General features: G+C 40.7%; 1 protein-coding gene across 7 annotated transcripts in view; it reads left to right on the top strand.

Moving 5' to 3' along the window:
• Dock10 (dedicator of cytokinesis 10) overlaps positions 1-25,473 on the top strand; it is a 261,047-nt gene that overhangs the window by 215,541 nt on the left and 20,033 nt on the right. For 6 of the 7 annotated variants that reach the window (XM_085697762.2, XM_085697753.2, XM_085697755.2 and 3 more), the window contains exons 31-50: positions 377-421; positions 2,878-3,053; positions 3,178-3,294; positions 5,694-5,805; positions 6,473-6,594; positions 6,690-6,804; positions 6,894-6,960; positions 7,182-7,229; positions 8,423-8,524; positions 10,729-10,853; positions 11,780-11,892; positions 13,836-13,973; positions 14,549-14,731; positions 15,829-15,939; positions 17,267-17,482; positions 17,888-17,945; positions 18,253-18,351; positions 20,064-20,170; positions 23,039-23,161; positions 23,657-23,770. In XM_085697762.2, coding sequence (XP_085553888.2) covers positions 377-421; positions 2,878-3,053; positions 3,178-3,294; positions 5,694-5,805; positions 6,473-6,594; positions 6,690-6,804; positions 6,894-6,960; positions 7,182-7,229; positions 8,423-8,524; positions 10,729-10,853; positions 11,780-11,892; positions 13,836-13,973; positions 14,549-14,731; positions 15,829-15,939; positions 17,267-17,482; positions 17,888-17,945; positions 18,253-18,351; positions 20,064-20,170; positions 23,039-23,161; positions 23,657-23,770 — 2,291 coding nt within the window. The remainder of the gene's footprint in view (positions 1-376; positions 422-2,877; positions 3,054-3,177; positions 3,295-5,693; positions 5,806-6,472; positions 6,595-6,689; positions 6,805-6,893; positions 6,961-7,181; positions 7,230-8,422; positions 8,525-10,728; positions 10,854-11,779; positions 11,893-13,835; positions 13,974-14,548; positions 14,732-15,828; positions 15,940-17,266; positions 17,483-17,887; positions 17,946-18,252; positions 18,352-20,063; positions 20,171-23,038; positions 23,162-23,656; positions 23,771-25,473) is intronic. The other variant, XM_085697760.2, reaches the window with a different exon arrangement.

The following is a 25,473-nucleotide window of genomic DNA, read 5'->3' as shown; positions in this document are numbered from 1 at the left end:
TCTTTTTTTAAGGTAATACCACATTATTGTTGGCTAAGATATTCAGGAGATCAAACCTTTATCATTTTGAGTCCAACTATTCATTCTCAGTCAAAAAACCAGAAAAAGTCCTGATAATCTGCTGTATAGTTCATAGTGGGAAGATTTTTTTTGTACAAAAACCTGGGTCTCATATACAAGGCTATGAATTAAAATAATATTGTTCATGAAATTATTTTGGGGGCGGGTGGGACATACAACCTAACTTTCCTTGAAAAATGGTGATATAGTAGCAAATAATTAAAAATATATTTTAAATTTCTATTGTAAGTTAAACTAGTTAATGGATGTATGTGTGTGTGTATGTGAAATTATTCTCTCTTCACTCCAAATCTAGATCCTCTGACCCCTACGGAATCAATTCAAGAGTTACACGCCTCAGGTAAATAGTCATATTTCATGTTATCTGCATACACAGCAGAGCCATCTTTTCATGTCAACGAGCACAGACTCTCTGAACGCCTATATGTTAACATATAGCCAACATATCCAAGCACCTATCGGAACTTTTCTCTTAATACCTTTCCTTTAGTTCTTTTATATTTTATCCTCCAAGCGTCAGGAAGCTTGAATTTCCCAAGTCATCTAAAATTGTCCTCATATGTACAATGAATAAAGTTCTCAGATGTACATATTTGTTTCTTACAACTTGGCCTATATGGCTTGGACAAGGCATTATTACTGTCTACAGTTTCCCTGCTACATACTTGCGCTCATAAAGCATTCATTCTGTCACTGAGAGTTTCTGCCCTGTGAGGAAAAAGCCTCATTTCTCTCCTCTCCCCAGTCCCTCAAATCAGATTTTCTAGCATGATTCCAAGAGCTCAACTTTTTAACATCCACAGATGAGAACGTGAAGTATCTGCATTTTCGTTTTCACTTCCCACAGTTTCTTCTACTCGTTACAAAAAGCAGAACATTTCCCTCCCCGTTTCCTATCTTTGATATAAAATTCCAGTTTCAGATGTTTAAGATATTGGCTTTATATAAAAAGTCTAAAATAGCAGAGGCTGACAAGATGTGTAAAGAAAAGAGAGCCCTTGCACACTCTTGGTGGGGATGTAAATTGGTAACGCCGTATGTGAAAACAGTTTGGAGGTCCCTCAAAATAAATAAATAGATACAGAGCTACTGTATGATCCAGCAGTCCCACTGCTGGGTAAATAAGCAAGGGTAAGATTGCTATGTCCGGGAGAAGGCAGCACTGCCGTGGTCACTGGAGCGCTATTCACAGGAGGCAGGAATGGAAACAGCCTAGGGCTTCAGCTGCTAATAAACAAACCGTATCTTGCAAGGCAGATTACTGTTTACCCATTGAAAATGAGATCTTGTCATTTGCGGCATAATGGATGGAACTCGATCTCATTCTAGTGAGATAAGTGAGCAGGAAATAAGGACCAGTGACACTTGATCTCACTTATATGTAATTCTAAAAACAATGGTAGTTTTGAGAGGCTCGGGAAGTATGGAGGGGAAGTAAGGAGAAAGGCTGATCAAAATATAGCAAGTTTCAGTTCAGTAGAAGTTAGAAGTTCTGGTAACTGTCACACAGTAGAGGAACTGTGGGCAACGACAATGTACCTGTGCATTTCAAAAATCAAGAAGAAAGGACTTTGAATGTTCTCATGATAGAAGAATGACAAATATTTAGAAGATAGATATGTTTAGCCTATTTAAACATTATGGTCACACTGTGTGTACATATGTAAACCGTACATGCTGCCTCGTGCACCTGAAGAAATTTTATGGTTTTGATGTACTGATTAAGAAAGGAAAAAGAAAAAGTATTTTGATTTCAGTTCCTATGGGTATATATCTCCAAGCTGCATTACTAAGCAATGCAGGAGTTATGCCTTACTCATCTGAAGAATCCCCATTCTGTTTTCCACATTGTCTGTACCAATATACAAGCCCACCTGGACAGTGTATTGGGTTCCTGCTTCTCCACTCTGTCCCTATCAGTCACTGGGACTCTGATTTACGCTTTCCTGGTTATCAGTGGTATTAAACACTTTTTTCATCCTCTTATTGGGAACCGTGATGTCCTCCCAATAAACCTGCTTATTCAAGTTCTTTACCATCTTTTGAATCTGATTATTTGGGTTTGGGGTGTTGTTTTGTTTGTTTTGCCACTAACTCGTATAGATGATTTATGGTTTATCAGTTTTAAGATGGATATTTTAAGTATTAAGAATATCTGCCTGCATGTATATATGTGTGTACCACCTGGGTGTCTGGTGTCTGTGGAGGCTAAACGAGAGCTTTGGATCCCCTGGAACTGGAGTTACAGGCAGACCTAAGTGCTGGATACTGAATTTGTCCCTGGGTTTCTCCAGCATCGACACCCAATATCTCAAACCTCAATCCCCATGCCTCTTCTTCAGACACTGTACTTCCTAGCCCTTCACACATGTCTGTTCCCACATACTTGTCTGTAGTTCAGAACTGTGTGTCATTGAAAGTCAGCCTTACTCTTCTCTTCCTTAGCAACCTCCAAGGTCAAGCTCAGTGGAACCACCTTTTCCTAGGACTGTTCTCAATTCCTGCAGACACAAAGCATGTTTTTATTTTAGCCTCTGCAGTGATGTGAGCAGGGCATTTGATAGGCTGTGGCTATTGCCATGCTGAGTTAGTGTATGAGCCTGTGTTTATGTTAGAGAACGTTTTCCCTTCTGACTAACACTCCCAAGGCTGCAGCAGACCACATCTCTGTGGCAAGACTGTGTTGTGGAATCCCTCTTGCTTGGGGGCAGGGTTTTGAGCAATGGTCCAATTTGCCTTTTTGTAATCGTAAAGTGATTATTTAGTTTTCAATAACATTATTTTTTTCTCTCAAAGATATGCCTGAATACTCAGTCACAAATGAATTTTGCCGCAAACACTTCTTAATCGGAATTCTGCTCCGGGAAGTCGGCTTTGCCCTGCAGGAGGACCAAGATATCAGGCACTTAGCCTTAGCTGTCCTAAAGAATCTAATGGCTAAGCATTCTTTCGATGATCGATACAGAGAACCTGTAAGTAGCCTTTCTTTCTCTCTCCCCCAAACACCATTTAATGGCTCGCTGCATTAAATGAATATAAAACCCTTGAGTCTATTGATTTTCATGTGAGTCATTTCTCTCGTCTGCCCTCTCCCAGAGGAAGCAGGCACAGATAGCGAGCCTCTACATGCCCCTGTATGGCATGCTGCTGGACAATATGCCGAGAATCTACCTGAAGGACCTGTATCCTTTCACTGTGAATACATCCAATCAGGTATGTTTGCACATCTCTCCCAGTTAATTTCTTTAAAGGAACTTCTCTTGTTTGTATTGATGTCCTGGAAAACCATTTCTTCCTGCCTGTAAGCAAGTTAGAGGTTAAGCCACGCCGTCTTCAAGAATTCACATCAATACTATTCGTCTCTAATGGCTACTTGAGGCTTCTGTCTGGCCCAGCCCTCTCTTCAGGACTGTTTGTATTCCCTTTAGTCTCTGCATCACAACCCAAGTCTTCACAGCGTTTGCAGCTTCTATGATGTCTTCATGACCTCACATCCAATGTACATCACTCACCTACTACTTCCCATCATCTTTCTCCCACAGATGCTAAGGGTCTTATACAGTCAAAGCCCCAATGCAGCCCATTGTGAGTGTTCTCCACTCAGCCGGCATGGCAAATAGCATAGCAGTCTATTTAAGGCTTCATACCCAGTTCCATTGGTGAGGTACTCGCGTGCAAGCATGAGGACCTGACTTTGATCCCCAACACCTCCATAAACAGCTGAACACTGTGCCATGACTGATGATCTTAGGCCTGAGAGGGTAGATAAGAAATTCCCTAGGGCTCATTGGATGGGCACTCTAGCAAACTTTTATGCTCCAAGTTCATTGAGAGACCTTGCCTCACAAAAGTGAGATGTTATAAGCAGTCCAAGGTGGGACCTACTGAAAGTTGGGGTCATGCCCTTAGAAATGTTTTTGTTTGAGGAACCTTGATCAAATCTCATCAGCATCGTGTAGCATGTTTATAGCCTTCAGAAAGTTATCCAAGCTCTCCAGGCCTCTGGGAAACAAATATGAAAACTGGGATAAAGGGCCTGGTGTAATAGGATCCTTAACATCAAACTGCATAACAGAAAACATTTACATAGGGACTTCAGATCTAGTTCCTAGCGATATTAATATCCATTACATGATGATAATTACATCTGTAATTTAATACATCACTATACCAGCAATTATTTCAACAATTATTCCAATTACTGTTCAGTAATTATCTTTGCTACCTCACTTTAAAATTGGCCAGAAGAGGGGGGGATGTAAGAGCCAACCATCAGGGAAGAGGCTGTGAGATGCAGTAATGTAACAGCCAACCATCAGGGAGGAGGCTGTGAGATGCTGTGATGTAGGAGCCAACCATCAGGGAGGAGGCTGAGGGAGGCTGTGATGTAGGAGCCAACCATCAGGGAGGAGGCTGAGGGAGGCTGTGATGTAGGAGCCAACCATCAGGGAGGGGCTGTGAGATGCTATAATATAACAGCCAACCATCAGGGAGGAGGCTGTGAGATGCTAGAGATGCTATGATGTAACAACCAACCATCAGGGAGGAGGCTGTGAGATGCTGTGATGTGGGAGCCAACCATCAGGGAGGAGGCTGTGAGATGCTATAATATAACAGCCAACCATCAGGGAGGAGGCTGTGAGATGCTATGATGTAACAGCCAACCATCAGGGAGGAGGCTGTGAGATGCTATGATGTAACAGCCAACCATCAGGGAGGAGGCTGTGAGATGCTGTGATGTAACAGCCAACCATCAGGGAGGAGGCTGTGAGATGCTATGATGTAACAGCCAACCATCAGGGAGGAGGCTGAGGGAGGCTGTGATGTAGGAGCCAACCATCAGGGAGGGGCTGTGAGATGCTATAATATAACAGTCAACCATCAGGGAGGAGGCTGTGAGATGCTGTGATGTAACAGCCAACCATCAGGGAGGGGCTGTGAGATGCTATGATGTAACAGCCAACCATCAGGGAGGAGGCTGAGGGAGGCTGTGATGTAGGAGCCAACCATCAGGGAGGAGGCTGTGAGATGCTGTGATGTGGGAGCCAACCATCAGGGAGGAGGCTGTGAGATGCTATGATGTAACAGCCAACCATCAGGGAGGAGGCTGTGAAACGCTGTCATTTGACATGGTTTCTAAACTCAGGAACTCACACCAGCTGTGATCTCCTGCACAGGGCCTGCAAAGACTGTGCCAGTAAATATCCAGCCATCGATGGGGAGGGGATCACGGGACCTCACCCACCCTGGGGAGCTAACGGCAGCGGAGGGCTGCTGGAGAAACAGGCTGTCTTCAGTGATTGTCGCTACGGTTGAGTTACCCATGCTCCAGTGGCTAGTCCAAACAAATACAGAACAAAAAACAGAGAAGTGTGACGAGGACCTAGTTGGAAAAGAATAAAAACTTGAAGACATTGTCTAAGAAAAGCAAATTGAGAGCAAGACGATGCTTTGGGCAATATTCATTTTCACTGCCAACTTCAGTGGAGCATCTTTGCTCAAATATAAAATGTCAGTCTGACGGTCTAACGGAGAGGGATGGAAAAGGCATGTGGGCCTACCATTCCGAAGCACCTTAATTCTCATTCTTGTCTTCTCCACTTTGAATTCAGGGATCTAGAGATGATCTAAGCACTAGCGGAGGATTCCAAACCCAGACGTCCATGAAGCATGCAACTTCTGTGGATACATCGTTCTCCAAAGACGTTTTAAATTCCATAGCAGGTACTCAAGGCCTGCTGAGAACACTCACGTATAACACTCATCCATGCTTACATTGTGTATCATGGTGCTTTCTGTTCATAATTCATATGCATAATGTACCCAGCAAAGCACACCACACTATATAACTAGAGTCTTTAACATATTTCTTTGAACGTCATCCAGTGACTTCCACTTCTACTTGGCTTAAAGAGCGGACTTCTACTTGTCCGCTCGGATGTTATCAAATTACCTCATTCTGCAAACAGTCTTTAGCTTTTTGTTATGCACAGCCTCTTAAAATATAATAGCTCTTCAGCTTCAAAGATTGTATTAAACACTATTTTGGAAATGTCATTCTTATTTCTCATTAACTGTCAAGTTAAACACTCCTTCCCCTGAATCATCTTCTGTTAAAGTAAGAGTTGTCTTTGTCTAGTTTTTAAAAGCATAGTAAGAGATCAAAAGAACAATCTTTATATCCACTTAAAATGGTTTAAAAATTTTTTTTAGATCCATCGTGGCCACTGTTGTAATGTTTTAAATGTTGTATGGCTTCCATGTCGACCCCAGATTCTATTTTGCAATTCTGTTTCTGCTTCAACAATGAGCAACTCTGCTCCATCGTTTTAGTTCTTGTTTGTGCTCATGCGTCTCATCACCATATGTGTGCTGTGGCTTGTGTTTGCAGCATTTTCATCAATAGCTATTTCTACAGTGAACCATGCAGATTCCAGAGCATCCTTAGCAAGCCTCGAATCCAACCCAAGCACCACCGAGAAGAGCAGCGAGAAGACAGACAACTGCGAAAAGGTGCCGCTCCCCGCCCCACCGCGCCGTCGGATGCCTTCGTCACAAGTCAGGATGCTCTCAGCCTTACTCATCTCTACCGGTCTTTTGATTCCCAGATCCCAAGGCCCTTATCTTTGATTGGGTCAACTCTTCGATTTGACAAATTAGATCAAGCCGAAACCAGGAGTCTTCTTATGTGTTTCCTTCATATTATGAAGACAATTTCAGTTGGTAAGCGAATGACTTCAAGTCGATTTAAAAGGAGCAAAAGAGAAAAGCCTACGTTTCTAAGAGTCTCACGCCATGTTGTTTCTTTCTAGAGACTCTGATTGCCTACTGGCAGAGAGCTCCCAGTCCAGAGGTGTCAGACTTCTTCAGCATCTTGGAGTAAGTTTACGGTTGATCCAATAGCTTATTTTCTGGAACTTTCAAAATAGCTCACTATACCACTCTTCATTCAAAGAAGCCCTATGGTAAATAAATATCAACAATAGTATATAGAATATGTAAAGAAAATTTACTACTTTTCTTTCTGTATATTTAGATGAATTGTTATGTATAAATCAAAGAATGTGAATAATTAGAATGTGACTTTTTCCCTTTTCTAGTGTTTGTCTTCAAAATTTTAGATACCTGGGAAAACGCAATATAATAAGGTAATTGTTTTACATTCCAATAGACTAATACAGACTTTTAAAAAAATTGTGGAGCTTTTACTATGGCTCAGTGAGTGAAGTACTTGCCATGCAAGAATGAAGACCTGAATTTGGATCCCCAGAACTCTCATAAAGCCAGACCAGCATGGGTCTCTAATCACAGTGCTCCTGTGAGAATTCCCTTCCTGCTGGATGCTCTCAGGTCAGATAGTCTAGCATGCACAGTGGTAAACAAGAAATTCTGTCTCAAACCAGGAATAAGATGAGAACTGACAACTGAGGTTGTCCTTTGACCTCCAGAAGGTGTGTGCATGCACACAAACACAGAGAAAGGAGGATACATAGATACATAGATTAGATAGATAGATAGATAGATAGATAGATAGATAGATAGATAGATAGATAGATAGATAGATAGATATAGACAGATAGATAGATAGGTAAATATCTAGACAAATAGATAGATAGATAGATAGATAGATAGATAGATAGATAGATAGATAGATAGATAGATATAGACAGATAGATAGATAGGTAAATATCTAGACAAATAGATAGAAAATAGATAGAGGATGGATAGATAGACAGACAGAGAGATAGGTTTATATGGGTGAAACACACCTATTTGAGAACATGCCTCCAGTATGCTAAAAACAAAAGGTTGTCTAGAATTACTTCATACTGGTATTATTTTTCACAAGGAATATTCAAAGCCCTCTGATTTCCTAGTCCCAGAACTTGCTTATGCATGTGGTATCGGGCTGTGTGTTTGGATCCAATCAGAAGCTGACATCAGGTGCCCTCCTCAATAACTGTCCACCAAAAGTACTGAGTCAAGGTCCCTTCACTGAAACCAGACTTCATGATTTCATGATTGATTTCAATAATCATGAAATGATTATTGTAGCTAGCTAGCCAGCTTGCCTATGGATCCCCAGTCTCTGCATCTTGAAACTGCGATTACAGATGGCCTTCCATGCCTCCTAGGCATTTACATAGGTGCTGAAGTTCAGAAAGTAGGGTCCCCATGCTTTCTTTCATAACAAGCCCTTTGCCAAATCGAGCCATCTCCCAGCCCCTTGTTTCTCATTAATTCACAGAATATGAAATACCTTATTGTTCAATAATTGCTAGTCATTTGTCACTCTGTTTTTGTATGTAACTTATAAATATCGAGCTGTGATTCCTTCCAGAAAAATCGCTGCGGCGTTTAAGTTTGTGCAGTCTGCCCAGAACAATGGAACTCTGAAAGGATCCAACCCTTCCTGCCAGACCTCCGGTCTCTTGTCACAATGGTAATATCACCTTTGCTTAGTATTTAAAGTCATGTATGTGTTGTTTATTTGTGAACATGCATGCATGAGGGTAAATGGACTCATACGTGTACATATATAAAAACAAAATGCAGTTTTGAGTGGCATTATACTTTTATCTGAAGAAACTTCTTAGATACTTCTCCAGCTGAATTGCTGACTTAAAACAAAAACTAAGGACCATGCCTTGTTCATGCTCAGTTAAAGCACGCCTTGATTGGAAAAGCAATAATAGCCATTCAATTTAGCTAAAACCAAGACTCTAATAAAAAAATGCTCCTTAGTTCTTAGCAGTGTAGGAAAAAGAAACTCTGGGATCGTGACTCCCAATTCTGTTGAGTAATTATGAGATTTCCTTAGTGTTCTCGAAGCCCACGTTGTTTTTTAAAGGGTCAGAGGCCAGGAGGAAGCATGGGTGAGCTCAAAGTCTCGTTAGCTTACCTAGCTCCTACATGCAGAGCCCGCTTGCTCCCTCATTAACCTGCCAGTCAGAATCTCCTGCCCTGAAATCCCACCTCCAAGATCCTGTGGGCCTTACAAATAAAAAATTGTTTCCCCAAACTTTCCTGAGTTTGACTTATTCTTCCCAGGCGTATTGTAAGACTATGTGATGTGGATATCTTAGAAAAGAGCGTTGGGAAGAAATAGGAAAATGGATGTAGTCAATAAATAGCAAAATGAATTTTTCTCCCGTCCATGGAGACCTGTTGAAATTGGCCTCCAGTGAGAAAGTAAATTTAAAAGATGCAATCGTGAATCTGCCTTGCGAACTGTAATGGAAGAGAAGACAATAAAGAAAAGCTCCGCATGTTTCGTAGCAACTGCAGTCATCTAAGGGTCCCAGTCAATCATGTATTGTGGACAAGTCTTAAGGCTCCTCCTGATAGGCTGGACAGGCTCTGCCCCTGCTGACCTCATCTCTTGGAAACCACACATCTCACCCCACCCCTATACCCCTACCCTTCCCACCCCTAGGATTCCTGGGAGAGAAAGATCGGTCTCCCTACATCCCAGCCACATATCCCAAAACTCATTACTCCCTGTAGATGCAGGCAGTATCAGATGTCCTAGGTCCCAGCAAGCCAAAATCGGCTCTCCTAGGTTTCAACCCAGGTTGATTCTTTGGCTCAGTCACTTCCAAACAGCCTTGAATACAGTGACAGGGACAAAAGCCAGAGTTTCTTCTGAGGTGTGACTCTTAAAGGCTTCTCTCATTGGCTGCCTTCTTCATTCACAAAGGTGTTGTTTAGGGGTAATTTACATGACAGCAAATTTCCCACCTCCTGGCTACTCCTTGGACAAACGTGGCAAGCAGGAAACATTCCTAACTGCACAAACGCCCTGGCTAGTTTCTGCAGAGCACTGAAAGACACACACTGAAGGCCTACACACCACCTACATCACCACCGCAAGAAGCATGACCCAAATAAATCATACCACGTGGGAATTCCCACATGCAAAACCAGACGAGAGAGTAAAGGGTTACTTCAGTTATTTCGATCCAGATTTTGTCTTTCCTTCTAAAAAAAAGAAAGAAAGAAAGAAAAAAGAGCCAAGGGAACATGTTTGCATGTATTTTTAATTGCCTTCCTGCCTATATAGTAATTAACTCAGCATTCTTAAATTATTATAAATCCATGAAATGATAATGAGTTACAAACATTTTGAGTGTCTTTTAGTTTTTGGTTTTTGTTTTGTTCTGTGTGTTTGCTTTGGTGAGGTTAACACATCTGTAGCTACCTCTTCACTTACAAAACAGACATGACTTTATTTGCTTAAAAGCAAATAGATAAGGCCAGTTTGAGGTACTATCTACCTAAAAATTGTGTAACCTTATGGTTGTCTGAGCATACAATGAAGTTAGTGACAACAAGGTCAGACGAGAGTTTTCGACTGAGTCTTTTGAATGTTCTTGGTAATAAAAAAGAAGAAAATCAAAATACGATAGAATAGACATCCACTGTGGCATTATCACATTATATATCATTCTTAATATTATTAGTGCTTAAATACATATCTTCTAATGTATTTAAAGGTCTCTTCGTTGTGTTGCTTGCAGTCAATATTACCAGTAAAACGCTTCTTCACAGATGTTTTCTGCATTTGTCTCAGTGCACACTATTTGAATGACCATTGATTACCACATTGATGGGTAGTGTCAGCCACATTTCTCATCTCTGTTCCAGGATGCATACCACTTCTGGTCACGAAGGGCATAAACAGCACAGATCTCAAACCTTACCTATAATTCGAGGCAAAAATGCACTTTCCAACCCCAAACTTTTACAGATGTTGGACAACACCATGAACAGTAAGTAAGCCAGCGGCAAAGGGGAGCAAGATGGCTACCTGTGTTCTGTCAGCCTGTGTGCAGGACAGGAAATGCATTGTGTGTGAGATGGGAGAAATGCCACACACTGAAGTCACTCCTCTGATGTCTGCCATGGGCCTGGAAATACTTCTTCAAAGAAAGAATCACCAGGGGGTAGCTTGATAAATAAATAAACAAACCAACAAATAAAAAACAGCGCCCTCACCAGGAAGAAAGGAGAGTTTTACTTGAAGCTCAGTGTAATGGGCTGTGGGTAGCTTGTCTGGGTACTTTTGGTGTTGTGAGGTTAGGGCTCTCTCTCAACCAGGTAATTACTGCTAACCCTAAGGGAAGAAGTTAAAAATGCCCATGTCCCAAAAACAGTGGCAATGACATCATGACTCCGGAGAAGCACACAGTCTAGCTTGGCAATAAGATAAAAGTAGAACCTGGAGTAGTGAAACATGGGAATTATGAGCGCGTGGCCCATGATTACTTGTTTAAAATCTATATTGCCTTACTCTCTAAGTACGCTTTATAAATAAATGTACCTTTCTGAGGAGGCTGTTTGTGTAGACTGTCTGCTGAGATCACACATGTTAGTCTGTTAGCCCAAAAGCAAGAACTTTAAACAGGCTGATTCCAGAAGAAATAGGATTGTACTGATATCTGAATTAAAGAAAAAGAATTTTTAAAATAATGGAAAATCTGCAGCTGATGTATACAAAGAACCCTCAGATCTAAGACTCTATCTAGTGTTTTGTTTTGTTTTGCTTTTAATTGACATAAATGAAGGTGAACAAAGACACTTTGATTTTATGAATTATTCATCAAAATCCCAGTAAACACTGAAATAGAAGGAAATATTCTACCGAGCACAGAGAATTGGCTTATGTTGATGCACTGTTTTATTTTGCATTTTGTAGGCAACTCCAATGAAATAGACATTGTCCACCATGTAGACACTGAGGCCAATATAGCCACAGAAGTTTGCCTGACTATCCTGGACCTGCTGTCTCTCTTCACTCAAGTCCACCAGGTAAGTATGTAAAATGATGACTTTGGAAGTAGGACAAACCATGAGAAGTCAAGAATATTTTTAAGATGATTTATGAAATCAGTTGACCTCATATAAATCAGATTGCACATTAATGGGAAGCATGTTAAAAATGAGATTCTCAGATTTTTGTCACAAGTTGACTAATGCTTGCTTAATCCTCACACTTTGTGTATGTTTTACCACTACAATATCTTTCTTCCCAAGTCCTCTTGCTTTGCTGTCAAGGATGCTGCACAGAGTGACAATGAGACGCCACATTTTTCTAACAGAAAAACAAAAGACCAACAGTGTTATGTATTAACTGATGACTAGATTGTTGAAAGAAGAAATTGCTAATGCCAAGCATCTTTCCTTATTTTTATATATAAAACTTTGTTGAGGTGTTTCCATGATGTACTTGATAAAAATTTTAGTGCTAATAAGACTAGCTATAGCACACTTTGACAAATGCTTAGAGAAATTAGAATTCTCATTCACTGATAGTAAGAGTTCAAGTGGGGAAAAAGATAATTTGGAAAACATTATGATGGTTCCTTGAAAAGCTAATGATGGAGCTAGAGAGATAGCTTAGTTGTTGAGAATCAAGTTCAGTTCCCAGCACCCATATTGGAACTCACAACTGCCTGTAATACGACTTCCGGGGACTCTCATGCCATCTTCTATCCTACATACATACTTTCAGACATGTGGCCCCCACACACAAACACATACTTGCACAAACTTGTGCACACATCCACACACACACACATGTACTCATGCACACACATATACATAAATAAAAAAAATTATGGTTCAATGTTAATCATTTATCTATCCTGTAACCAACCATTTGAATGTCGCACCTATCCATGTAAAGTTTCGCACGCAAATATATGCCACATCTTTATTTTAAATAACAAAAAAAACAGACACAACTGGAAGTGTGCATCAACAGGTAGATGTTTTAGTAACATAATAGAATATTACTCAACAGTAAGAAGAAACCACTAAAAGACTACACCACACATGAAACTTCAGAAGCCAAATCAGAGAAGACTGCAGTGCTGTTGATGTCATTAAATAGAAAGAACACATCAGTGATGGAATGGAAATGTGGAGTCGAGAAAGGAATACAGGATTCCAAACCGTGTATTAAAATCTTAGGAAGTGATATTTTGTTTCTTGGCTGTGGTGATGATTTCATGGTATATACCAAAGTCAAATTTATGCAATTGTACTTTCTGAATACAGAGTTTCTCACCCCAATTGTATCTTAATAATGTGATTGAAAACATTTACAGTTCAGTCAAATGAATCTGCTTTAAGGACTGCACCAGGAAAGATTGGATCTGTTCAATAAAACCTCTCTAGCAGCATTGCACCAAGAAAACATTGTTTCTGTGTAAAGTGCCAATATGGTGGGAGAAAAGCACAACCCCATTTTAATTCTCTATACCTCAATGGATGTGTGCATTGAATGTCACACAACTGAAAGGCTTTCCCAATGCCTACCTGCCACCTCATCCTCTCCCCCATGGCCCGACCCCCTTAACCACACACCAGCCACTCCATTCTTCTTTCTCAGTCTGAATTCACAAGCTTTGCTCCATTCCAAAACTCTTACCCCACAAAAATCCTCCCAGGTCTCTCTGAGGCACATTCCTTCCGCTCTGCTCATCAATCGGAGGGATCTTTGTTGACCTCTTTAAGCAAAGTAATCCACCCCTAACCTCTTTCTGTCACATCTTCTTGCTCTACTTATTGTCTTTCCTGGGTTTGGTTTGGCTTTGACAATGCTGTGTAAACTTCCCTGAGATGATACGTGAACCATGTCATCTTACTCAGGAGGTTCTTCTAGCACGTGACAGGTTCATGAGACATGTTTCTGAAGGAAAAAAATCATTCCTCCACTTGTCCTAAATAACATCTCTTCTGGGTTTCAGAGACAGCTCCAACAATCTGATTGTCAAAACTCACTCATGAAAAGGGTCTTTGATACGTACATGCTGTTCTTTCAAGTCAACCAGTCAGCCACAGCCCTGAAACACGTGTTTGCTTCTTTGAGACTGTTTGTGTGTAAGGTAAGGATGCTCCAGGTCCCAGTTAAACCCCAGCTAAGGATGACAACAAACACTTAATAAATTGTGCATCTCTCGGTGTGCAAGGCCGAAGGTTTGTTTTGTGCTATTTCGGTTTCACTAGATGCTTGTCATCTGTTGTCTCCAAGTGAGTAGGATACAAAACGGTGTTGGTGCTATCTGGTTATCAGTTTTGTGACTGCTTAGAGTTTTTAACAGTTTGACTTTAAAAAAAAAAAAAAAAGATCATCAAGTTCAAGTTTCCATGCCTAGGTAGCTACAGCAGTCATCTTTGAAGATGACCAAAAACAGCATCTGAAGTAACAGTGTCAAGTGAATAATGGAACATTTCAAAGATCTTATGTAGTTTGGGTTGTTGTCAGTTATTACACATGGAACATTAGTGGAAGAGACTAATACATGAGAGGAGGTTACTGAACTCGGACGTCAATAATAAAAGCATAGATTTCTTTTTCTCTTCCGCGAATGGAGAAAGCTCATTTTTAAATAGTACTTTAGTCCCCGAGTTTGAAACATGAAAGAACATGGCTCACTCCCTTCTTCTTCCATCGCTCTAGTTTCCCTCAGCATTTTTTCAAGGGCCCGCTGACCTCTGTGGCTCTTTCTGCTACGAAGTCCTGAAATGCTGTAACCACAGATCACGCTCCACTCAGATGGAGGCCTCGGCACTTCTGTACTTTTTCATGAGGAAGAACTTTGAGTTTAACAAGCAGAAGTCCATTGTCCGCTCTCACTTACAAGTAAGTCCTGCCCATGTTCCTTAACGTTGCTGCTAAAATGGCTGATGCGTTTCAGTGGTGAATGAAGCATCCTGTTCCCAGGCAGCCAGTCAACTGTCTGAGTGTCCAGACTCCGCCTTAAAGGTTCTCAATCCCCTTGATCCTGGTTTCTATGAGACCATAGAGAAATGAACAGATTTCAGTTTTGTTTCTTCTGCCCATGACTAGAATCTCCTGGTGGAGTGGGGGGACAACTTTGACAGTCATGGTTAATCTGGGAGACCAAATCTCGCTGAATTCCAAAGACAACCATGCCTTTCTTCAAGGCATACCAAGAGTACAAGATTCTTGAATCTCTCCTTGGGTATTTACAATAATAATGAGGCCTCTAGATCATGTGATCTTCTGAAGGATGTATACTTAAGGATGTCATTCATTGAAAATTCGAGGAGAAATTAATGGCATATTTATCTAACTCCATCAACTCCCTTAAAAATGCTGTTTCTAGGCTGGGGAGATGGCTCTGTCTGTGAAGTGTGTGCCTAGAAAGCCTAGGGATCTGAGTTCAGTCCCTAAAATCCACACTGAGAAGCCAGGTGCAATGGCACATGCTTGTAATCTCCCCACTGAGGAGACAGAGACAGGAAGACCCCAGTCATCAGCTACTCCAGCCTTCTTAGTGAGCTGTAGATCCATGTGAGCTCCTGCCTCAAACAACAAAATGGATGACACCTGAGGATTGGCATTCAATGTTGACCTCTGACCTCCACACATATGTGTGCACCCACACGAGCACACCCTCATCGTCCCACATCATCCATAAAACACAAAATGTAAATTCTCATTCTGCTTTAGAACATTGTTTCCCAACCAGTGGGCTGCAGCCTCTTTGGGGGGGTCAAACAACCTGTTCACAAAGGTTGCATATCAGATAGCCTCCATATCAAATATTTACATTGTGATTCGTAACAGTAGCAAAATTGCATTTATGAAATGTCAAAGAGAGTAATTTGAAGGTTGGGGCCACCACAACCTGAGGAACTATGTTAAAGGATCTCTGCATTAGAAAGGTTGAGGACCCCTGCATTAGAGTGATCCTTTTTCCTTTTCTCTTCCAGCTCATCAAAGCCGTGAGCCAGTTAATAGCTGACTCGGGGATTGGAGGATCTCGGTTTCAACACTCTCTTGCAATCACCAACAACTTTGCCAATGGAGATAAGCAGATGAAAGTAAGAGATGCTTCCTGGGCTGATTCTCTGATGAATCAGAAAGAAACGGAGGTGGAGTTTTTCTTTGACATCAAAACCATAGGATGTTTATGAATTCTGTGCTTATCTGATCAAGACTTTGATCACTGGTATTGTTTGCTTATTTAAATTGCTGATCATTAGTTCTCACACTCTCCATACATGATGTTTTCAGGGGAATTTATAAGATCCGGGCTCGATTGTTATAGAATGAAGTGTGCCAGGAGCATCATTATTTACTCAAAGCCATCATAAGCAAATTTATCTTTTCCTCCCGATTCTTTTCGCACTTTTGGAAGGCTAGAGGTAGACAAAGCTTCAAGCCCAGCTTGATCTAGAGATCGAGAGAGTGATTTGAGAGCCCCTCCCTCTGTTGCTTGTTTTGTCTATGTACTGCATCAGCCTTTCTTCATTTGCCAAATTTATGGCTGTCTTTGTGGATTTACCTCAGAAAGTGTGAGGACACTTGTGTCAGGGATGGAGAAGCACTTCTCCAAACACTACCAATCTGAGTCGAGAAAAGGAATATCCTTGATCTATATATAAAAAGAATATGATTGGCCCATCCAGTGCCACATGCCATCAATAGGAATGAAGTCAAAACTTGTTCAAGTGACATGAACTCAGGGAGGACAGACTCTCAAGGGCAATCAGGAAGCTACTGCTAGAAAGATGGACTACTGGACAGTACAGTTCACCGTAACCACTGTAATTCTTTTTTATTGATTTTATTGAGCTATATATTTTTCTTTGCTCCCCTCCCTTCCTTCCCCTCTTCTTCAACCCTCTCCCATGGTCCCCATTCTCCCAATTTACTCAGGAGATCTTGTCTTTTGCCACTTCCCATGTAGATTAGAGCCATGTATGTCTCTCTTAGAATCCTCATTGTTGTCTAGGTTCCCTGGGATTGACTCACCATAATTCTTATCACCAAATGTTTGAATATAATCACAACTGCAATATATAGAATATATATTGCATAAGAACTCATGATGCCAAGCCATAATTAAGAGTATAGGTTGAAGGGGCTGGAGACATAGCTCAGTGGTTAGGAGTATTGGCTGCTCTTCCAGAAGACCTGAGTTCAGTTCACAGAACCTACAAGTCACAAACAACTAACAACTGTCCATAACTCTGAATCCAAGAGATCCAATACCTCCTGCTGGCCTCTGAGGACACCAGGCAAACAAATGATACAAAACACCCACACACATAAAACAATAAAATATTTTTTTAAAATTTGAGCATAGATTGAAATTAATAATTGCTTGCTAAACAGATAATGACTCAGGTCCTCTCTTTTCCAAAGAACAGCAATTTCCCAGCAGAGGTGAAAGATCTGACCAAACGTATAAGGACCGTGCTGATGGCCACAGCCCAGATGAAAGAGCATGAGAAGGACCCCGAGATGCTGGTGGACCTCCAGTACAGCCTAGCAAACTCCTATGCCAGTACCCCTGAGCTCCGGAGGACCTGGCTGGAAAGCATGGCCAAGATTCATGCAAGAAATGGAGACCTGTCTGAGGTGATGAGCAAAGGCTCATTCATTCTTCATTAACATTGTACTCCTTATCCGAATAATTGGCTTTTTATATACAGCATGAAGTATAAAAAGTACCATATTTTCCACCAATGCATATAATATGCATCTATATAGTCAATGCAGTAACTTTCATGTAGGGCTCAGTGGATACCTGATTCTAACTAGAAGACATCAGATTGTGGACAGACATAGAGGTGGCAGCATCAATTATTTGAGATGCAATTTTAAAAAGTCCACTTGGTTGATAGTTTCACTTCCTTCATAATGAAGGGTTAATCTGCACGACATGTCCTGAGTGGGCACACTGTCTCTCTCCCCTTGGGAAACCACTAGTTTCGTGAAGAGTTAAATTCATCTGTGGAATCTCTGTTTTATGTTTTGTTATAGGCTGCTATGTGTTACATCCATATAGCTGCACTCATCGCAGAATACCTCAAACGCAAGGGTAAGAGAGAGGGTCATGTAAAGGGGCTAGGAACCTGGGAATCCGCATCCTGAGACCTAACCACAGACATTCATTAAATTTAGGCTTTATTAAATAACTTTTAATTTTGTAGATATTTCCCATTATCCTGTACTTTAATATTTTTAATTCTATGATTTCACTGGCACATTCATGTCGTGGATGGTGATGGGCAATTTCTTATTTCAAAATGATGACGATGTCTCATTAATTAACAGTTTGTGGTTCCATAAGCTTGGATTAACCACAACGTGCAGCCATGCTCTAACCTCATCTTGCACTACCATAGGTTACTGGAAAATGGAAAAGATTTGCACACCACCCCTGCTTCCAGAAGACACCCATCCCTGTGATAGCAACCCATTACTAACAACTCCAGGTGGAGGAAGTGAGTTGACCTAACTGTGCTCATTTGCCTTGGCTGCTAAGGAAATCAACTTTCCAGCTTAAAGTTTGCTTCAGTGAAAGCTCTGTGAAGGTGTTCCTAGAAACAAAAGCCATTTCTGGTCAATAGAGTTTACTGTATAAAACCTCAAGCACTGACCACTCAGAGATTCTCATCTCAAACTTAAGAATTTTAGCTTGCTTCTCAGTTCTCAGCAAATGGAATATTATCCAGTCTTCAGGATTATGAATTTATGATCATACCTATGTGCATGCTGGCCCATCATTAGAGTTTTAGTTTGAAATTGATAAACCATATAAACTTGCAAGGAGAGAATAGTTTGTGGGTGCAGTAGTTTATTCAAAGAATGTAGATATATATTCATATAGATGTATATTCCTTTATGATAGGTATGCTCTATTTCACTTCTTAAAGACTGTGTATCTTGGCTTGGAGGGATGACTCAGCCATTAAAGGCTAGGTTCACAATCAAATATATAAGACTGTGTATCTCAGTGATAGAGTATTTGCCTAGCAAGTGTAAGGCTTGGTGTTTGACTTCTGGCATCGCAAAATTAATAAATAATAATAATAACAGTAACAATAATACTTTATTCTGACAATTTATAACATATGATTAACAATATTATTTACTTTCACTGAAAATATTCCACCTTCAAAGTCTAATAAAAAATGTTTTGTGACAACTATAGTTTCTCTGTGTAAAAATGTGATTAATACATTTTTATCTACAGTCTCTTTAAAAGTTCATTCAAGGACAGTTTTTGGACTGCAGTATACTTGATAACATTATTTTAACTTGCAAATTGCTGTTGAAAACTCAGTATAGAGTTATAATCAAACTACCCAAAGAAAATGATAATGGACTTTTATTTGCGGTATTTTTAGAAGCATAATTCAGTTCATGTTCATTGAAACCTGTGTATATTTTCTAAAGAAATTACAGTAAAATTTCCAAATAATGCAATTTCCAAATCACTTAAATGAACTGTGAGATAGAGAGGCTTCTTTCTTGGGGATCGAGGAGACAAGATCAGGTCTAAACCACAGGTACAAATTCACCCTAAATTCCTTCTTAATATTAACACATGCTAATTTTTATACGCCAGTCACCAGACAGCACTTCATTTAGCATGTCCTTCCTACTCGGATATTTATCATCTTTAGATCCTGTAGAGCAGTGTAGACTTTCACATTGTATCTGCAACCAAATAGAAGAAAACTGATAAAACTTAAGTGTCAGTGCTTGTCCCAGTTAGTTCTGCGGCTCTCCAATATTCAAGCATTTTAAACACCCCCCTCTGATACTGACAATAATAGTGGCTATACTCTGCTATACCTATTGAACAGGGAAGATACTGAGGTGTGAATGCCAAAATGGTAATACATGCTTCATTAGCATGTATTTGTATCTATCAGTCTATCAATCTACCGACTCCCACTGATATATCTGAAATGTTTAATAGGCTTTTATGTTAGGAGGTTTCAGAGTTGGAGAAGTAAATAATCCCTTTCTTGCAATGTGCATCTGATATCAGTGAACACCGGCAACTCCAGAAACCATGCTTTATCTAACCATCCTGTGCCTTGCGTGTGCTGTGATACTGCCAATACTAACCTCACGAAACAAGCCATGCTGTAATGTCAATATGAATCACCTCAAGTGATATTTCATTGTGCTTAATTCCCCCAAGGCATGTTCTCTATGGGATGGCCAGCTTTTCTGAGCATCACCCCAAATATTAAAGAAGAAGGAGCAATGAAAGAGGATTCCGGAATGCAAGATACACCATACAATGAGGTTAGACTCAATTGATCTAACATTGATTAAGTTTAAAAATGCATTGAACTGTGACTTTTGTGTGCATTGAAAAGTCAGATGAAGTTGCCCTGCGTTATGATTTTGTTAAACAAAGTGAAGCTGAGGCTCAAATAAGACCAAGTTTGACAGATATCAATTCTATTTTTCACATATATGTAAATATATAGTGTATTGTTTTTCTTTTTATTTAATTTATTTTACTTTTCTTTTTTAAAAAGAAAACAAAATATCTTTTTCATTTTAAATACCAATAGCAGTTCCCTTTCCCTTCCCTCCTCCTAGTTCCTCCATCTACCCCCCCCCATTCTACCCCCATCCACTCTTCAGAGAGGGTAAAGCACTTTGCTTTGGGGAAGGTCCAATGCCCTCCCTACTATAATAAAAGCAATATACAGCAGGCCAAGAGCCAACATCAAATTAAATGGAGAGAAACTCAAAGTGATTCCACTAAAATCAGGAACAAGACAAGGATGCCCACGCTCCATATCTACTCAACATAGTTCCTGAAGTTCTGGCTAGAGCAACAAGACAACAAAAGAAGATCAAGGAGATTCAGATTGGAAAAAAAAAGTCAAACTTTTGCTATTTGCAGATGTTATGATAGTATACATAAGTGACCCCAAAAACTCTACTAGGGAACTCCTATAACTTTTAAATACCTTCAATAATGTGGCAGGATACAAGATCAACTCAAAAAACAAAAAAGTAGCCCTCCTATGTACAAATGATAAAGTAGCTGAGAAAGAAATCAGAGAAACATCATCTTCCACAATAGCCACAAATAACATCAATTCTATAGATAAATCATAATCTTCATTGAAACTTTAAGCTGAACCTGATTTACTGCGCTTACTCAGAGATATATAGTCAGCTCTTCTGTAAGACACACAAACTCTACTCTCTGAGAAAATGTAATAAGGGACGCTAAATTTTTTGACTGGAGGGGTTTGAGACAGGGTTTTCTCTGCTTTGAAGCCTGCCCTGGCACTCGCTCTGTAGACCAGGCTGGCCTTGAACTCACAGAGATTCTCCTGCCTCTGCCTCCCAAGTGCTGAGATTAAAGGCGTGTGCCACCACTCCCTGGATGGGGTGCTAAATTTTTTATGAGCTCATCACAGTTGTTTTTTCACAGGTTTATTTATTTACAAATTTGGCTCATTAAAGGAGTTCATAATTTCTGTGGGAAAGCCTTCTGATATTAGCTGGTTGGTTCTTATGACAAAGCAGTTTTCTAGTAGAAATCACATAACAACAATTCTGGTGAATTAAACAGAGTTTCCTTCACAAAGAAATAAAAGTCCATTAGCTAATTTTATAAAGTCTTTGTATTAATATAGATGTGGAAAAAAGAAAACAAATTTGGGAGCTGTATTTTTTTTTTTTTTTGAGACAGGGTTTCTCTGTAGCTTTGGATCCTGTCCTGGAACTTGCTCTGTAGACCAGGCTGGCCTTGAACTCGCAGAGTTCTGCCTGCCTCTGCCTCCCAAGTGGTGGGATTAAAAGCATGAGCCACCACCGCCTGGCTGGGAGTTGTATTTTTATGCACTTTTGCAAACAATTCCATATTAGCTTGGTGCATACTTCATGTGACTCTATCAAATACAATTGACCTTTATAGTAATGACTGCAAATGGTGTGTCAGAGCTTTTTATTAAAAGATGCTGTTAGAAATATTCAAATAATATATACCTGCTTTAGAGATTCATAATTGATAACTTCACACAGTTGGACGTATTAACTGATTTAGCACCACTCTGAAAGACACTGTATTAAGGGCAGGAAAACAAAGACAAATCAGGCATAATCCCTGCTTTTGAAGACTTGAGAATCTTAGAAATAAAAATAGACCGTCTTCAAGATGAAAAGCAGTCCGTTTAAAGCAGATGTCCAATAACTAAGATCTAAGGCATTCTATTTTTTGTAATTAACAAAATGACAGGTTTTTACATGGAAGTGGCTGTAATGAAGTTGAAAAGGCATCAGCAGGGCTGGAGAGATGGCTCAGCTGTTAAGGGCATTGCCTGCTCTTCCAAAGGTCATGAGTTCAATTCCCATCAACCACATGGTGGCTCACAACCATCTGTAATGAGGTCTGGTGCCCTTTTCTGGCCTTCAGGCATACACACAGACAGAATATTGTATATATAATTAATAAATAAATAAATAAATATTTTTAAAAAGGCATCAGTAAAACTGTATATTTGCATAACGAGTGCTCCTGTGAGATAGGACACCAAGGCACACGTAGGAAAGGAGTGTTCCTGTAGGGGCATCAGGAGCATGGGCAGCCGTTAGAGGACAGAAGCATTCTAAGGATGGAATGAGGTAGAAAGTTGGAGCCAGAGTGGAAAACCAAGGCACAATGCTCAAAACGGGATCGCAGACCATCTTGAATTTCAGTCTGGAGAAATCAGATGGTGTTGGTATAAACTGGCTTTCCACAAATGTTTATGGGGGTGGAACCCTTGTGAGCAGACTTAGGTTTCAAAAGGAAATATCGCTGACGAGCAGCCATTGGAGAGAGAGACCTGTTTGCAAAAAACGGCTGCATGTCGGGGGCTGCGTGTTGGGAGTGAAGGGGCAAGGATGGGAGCTAAGCAGTGACAATGGCATTGGAACGAACTAAAAGAGTCTGAACTCAGCATAGCCACTGCATGGTTAAGTAATGATGAGGAGAAAGGGGCAATCCAAAGGAGTACAGCAATCCCACGGTGGGCTGTAATCTCAATCATGAAGATCAGGAATCCAGAAACCGCGCAAGACCAAAATAGCTTCAAAACCAAGTTTCAGGGATGAACTGCATCTTCGATCACCTAAAAAGCTCTTTTTCCTCTGGGGAAATTGCAGAATATCCTGGTGGAACAGCTCTACATGTGTGTGGAGTTTCTCTGGAAGTCTGAACGCTATGAGCTCATCGCGGATGTCAACAAGCCCATCATCGCGGTCTTTGAAAAGCAACGAGACTTCAAAGTACGTACTGTGTACCCAGAGAAAGCCATGGGATTTTTTAATTTGAGTTGGCAGATGACTTACAGCATGCAAACATAGCAACGTTCTCTCTCTCTCTCTCTCTCTCTCTCTCTCTCTCTCTCTCTCTCTCTCTCTGGTTTCTTTTTTTATTTTATTGAGCTATACATTTTTCTCTGCTCCCTCGCTCCTCTCCCATGGTCGCCATGCTCCCAATTTACTCAGGAGATCTTGTCTTCTACTTCCCATGTAGATTAGATCCCTGTATGTGTCTCTTGGGGGCCTCATTGTCTAGGTTCGCTGGGATTGTGATTTGTAGGCTGGTTTTCTTTGCTTTATGTTTAAAAACCACTTGTGAGTGAGTACATATGATAATTGTCTTTGTGAATCTGGGTCACCTCACTCAATATGATGTTTTCTAGCTCCATCCATTGGCCTGCAGCGTTCTCTTTTTATGTCGGCATTGTCCTCACATAACCCTCTGGTTTATGGTTTCAGAAATTATCAGATCTCTATTATGACATTCACCGGTCCTACCTGAAAGTGGCAGAGGTGGTGAATTCCGAGAAGCGCCTGTTTGGTCGCTACTACAGAGTGGCGTTCTATGGGCAGGTAAGTCCTCCGGAAGTAACAGGGCCTGAACATTCTGCTCAGGTTGCCATCTTCCGTTCTTTATAAGACATCTGACTACATATACCAGTGGACCAGGGGAGGGGTGTGTTTGAACTTCCATGAGTATTTCTATGAATGTGACTATCAGTTTGCCCATAGGAATGTGTTAATCACAAATGTGTAGAAAAATCGACGAAACTTATAAAAGTTATGTTTAAAAAAAAAAGTCATTCCTAGCCTTTGGAAGTAGAGGAGGCTTCTTTTTCACCGTCCTCTCCTTTGCATTTTACCCTGATGTATCTAACAGGGCTGTGTGATTGATTAAAGTGAAATCGAATCAGGCATGTTTTAAGAAATAACACCCTAAATTGCCCACCATTCCCAACCACTGGCTTTACGATCCTGTAAGTTGTCTCTCTTGTTTTCAAATCACCACTGTTTCAAAGCAGAGCATCCCAGGGCGTGGTTGTTTCCTCTGTCATGGGCCAATGTGGTTGTAAAGTTATCTTTCTCAAGGTACTGAATTAGCAATGAGCAAGGCTGGAGATATTAGCTAGCCATAGCATTGGTCTGAAGGGATGTGTTTCACACTAATTCTGAATATCTCTTTGTAGTGATTCTTTAAATGGTATCAACCCAGGAATTCAATGATTCCTGTTCAGAAAGGCTGTGCCGTCCTTCTAGCTCAGCAAACGTCCTTCTGACTCTTGGAGACAGATACGCCAGCCTAGTTTATGCTCACAGCAGCTCTCAGAACTCTCTTTCCTCTCCCTCTTGTGAGGCACAATTACACACAGCCTCTCGTTCTCCTTGGACTCTGTTAAGGCTGCAGATACTGTCTAGTCCAGTATTGTTCATATAGATAATTTATCCACTGAAGACTTTAGAAAAACAGATTTTCCTCTGATCACTAAAGGTACCTTTAAAGCTAACTTCTGATTCTGTCTCTCCGAAAAGGACCCATGAGGAGTTACCTCTGTAGTCCACCCCATCCCACGCGGATTCTTCTTAGTTCCCAACAACATCACGGTAGAGACAGATATAAGAGCAGTTCATAGAGAAATGCTAATTATAGGCATGTGGAGGGGGATTAAAAAATAATCTGAACTAGCTGCAGTGTGGGTATCTGCTGAGGGAGAGAGGCGTGTGCAGGACTTTCAGATGAGAGGCAATGGTATGTTGCAAAAAATATACACTGTATGGCATTGGCAGAGCATTAGCAAGAAAAATAACAGAAAATCCCACCAAGCAGGGGATATGGGGGTTGGATGACTGGAGGAAAAATGCAGGCTAACTGAGCAGCAGAACGATGCCATGTAAGGGGTGTTTTGCTAACCAGGATATAATCCAAACCTTCGATGACGTGCCAGCGAAAAAGTAATAAGGTTCCCGTTAATGCCCTGATCATGCAAACCTACGTGTGAGACACGAGCTGGGGAAAAAGTGGAACAGATCTTGCTGCTTCCCAACTAGTTTTTAATGCGGATGTTTGTTGTTTTCTTCCTTTGGTCTTGGTTGTTCCAGGCTGTGGTAAGTTCATTCCTCTCGGTGTCCCTTTGCATGCACTAATAATCCTCACCCTTCCCTCCTTACAATTCTACTGAACCTTAACATTTTTGTACAGATCAACATTTGGTACAAAGAGCGAGATGGCTATTTTGATTCTTTTTGGAGCGGTCTTGCATTTCTTGAACTAAATTTTG

This window comes from Myodes glareolus, chromosome 1 (assembly GCF_982192425.1).
Source record: "Myodes glareolus chromosome 1, mMyoGla1.1, whole genome shotgun sequence".
NCBI classification, from domain to species: domain Eukaryota; kingdom Metazoa; phylum Chordata; class Mammalia; order Rodentia; family Cricetidae; genus Myodes; species Myodes glareolus.
The sequence above is the reverse complement of the archived record's forward strand: the minus strand, read 5'-3'. Positions and strand labels throughout refer to the sequence as shown.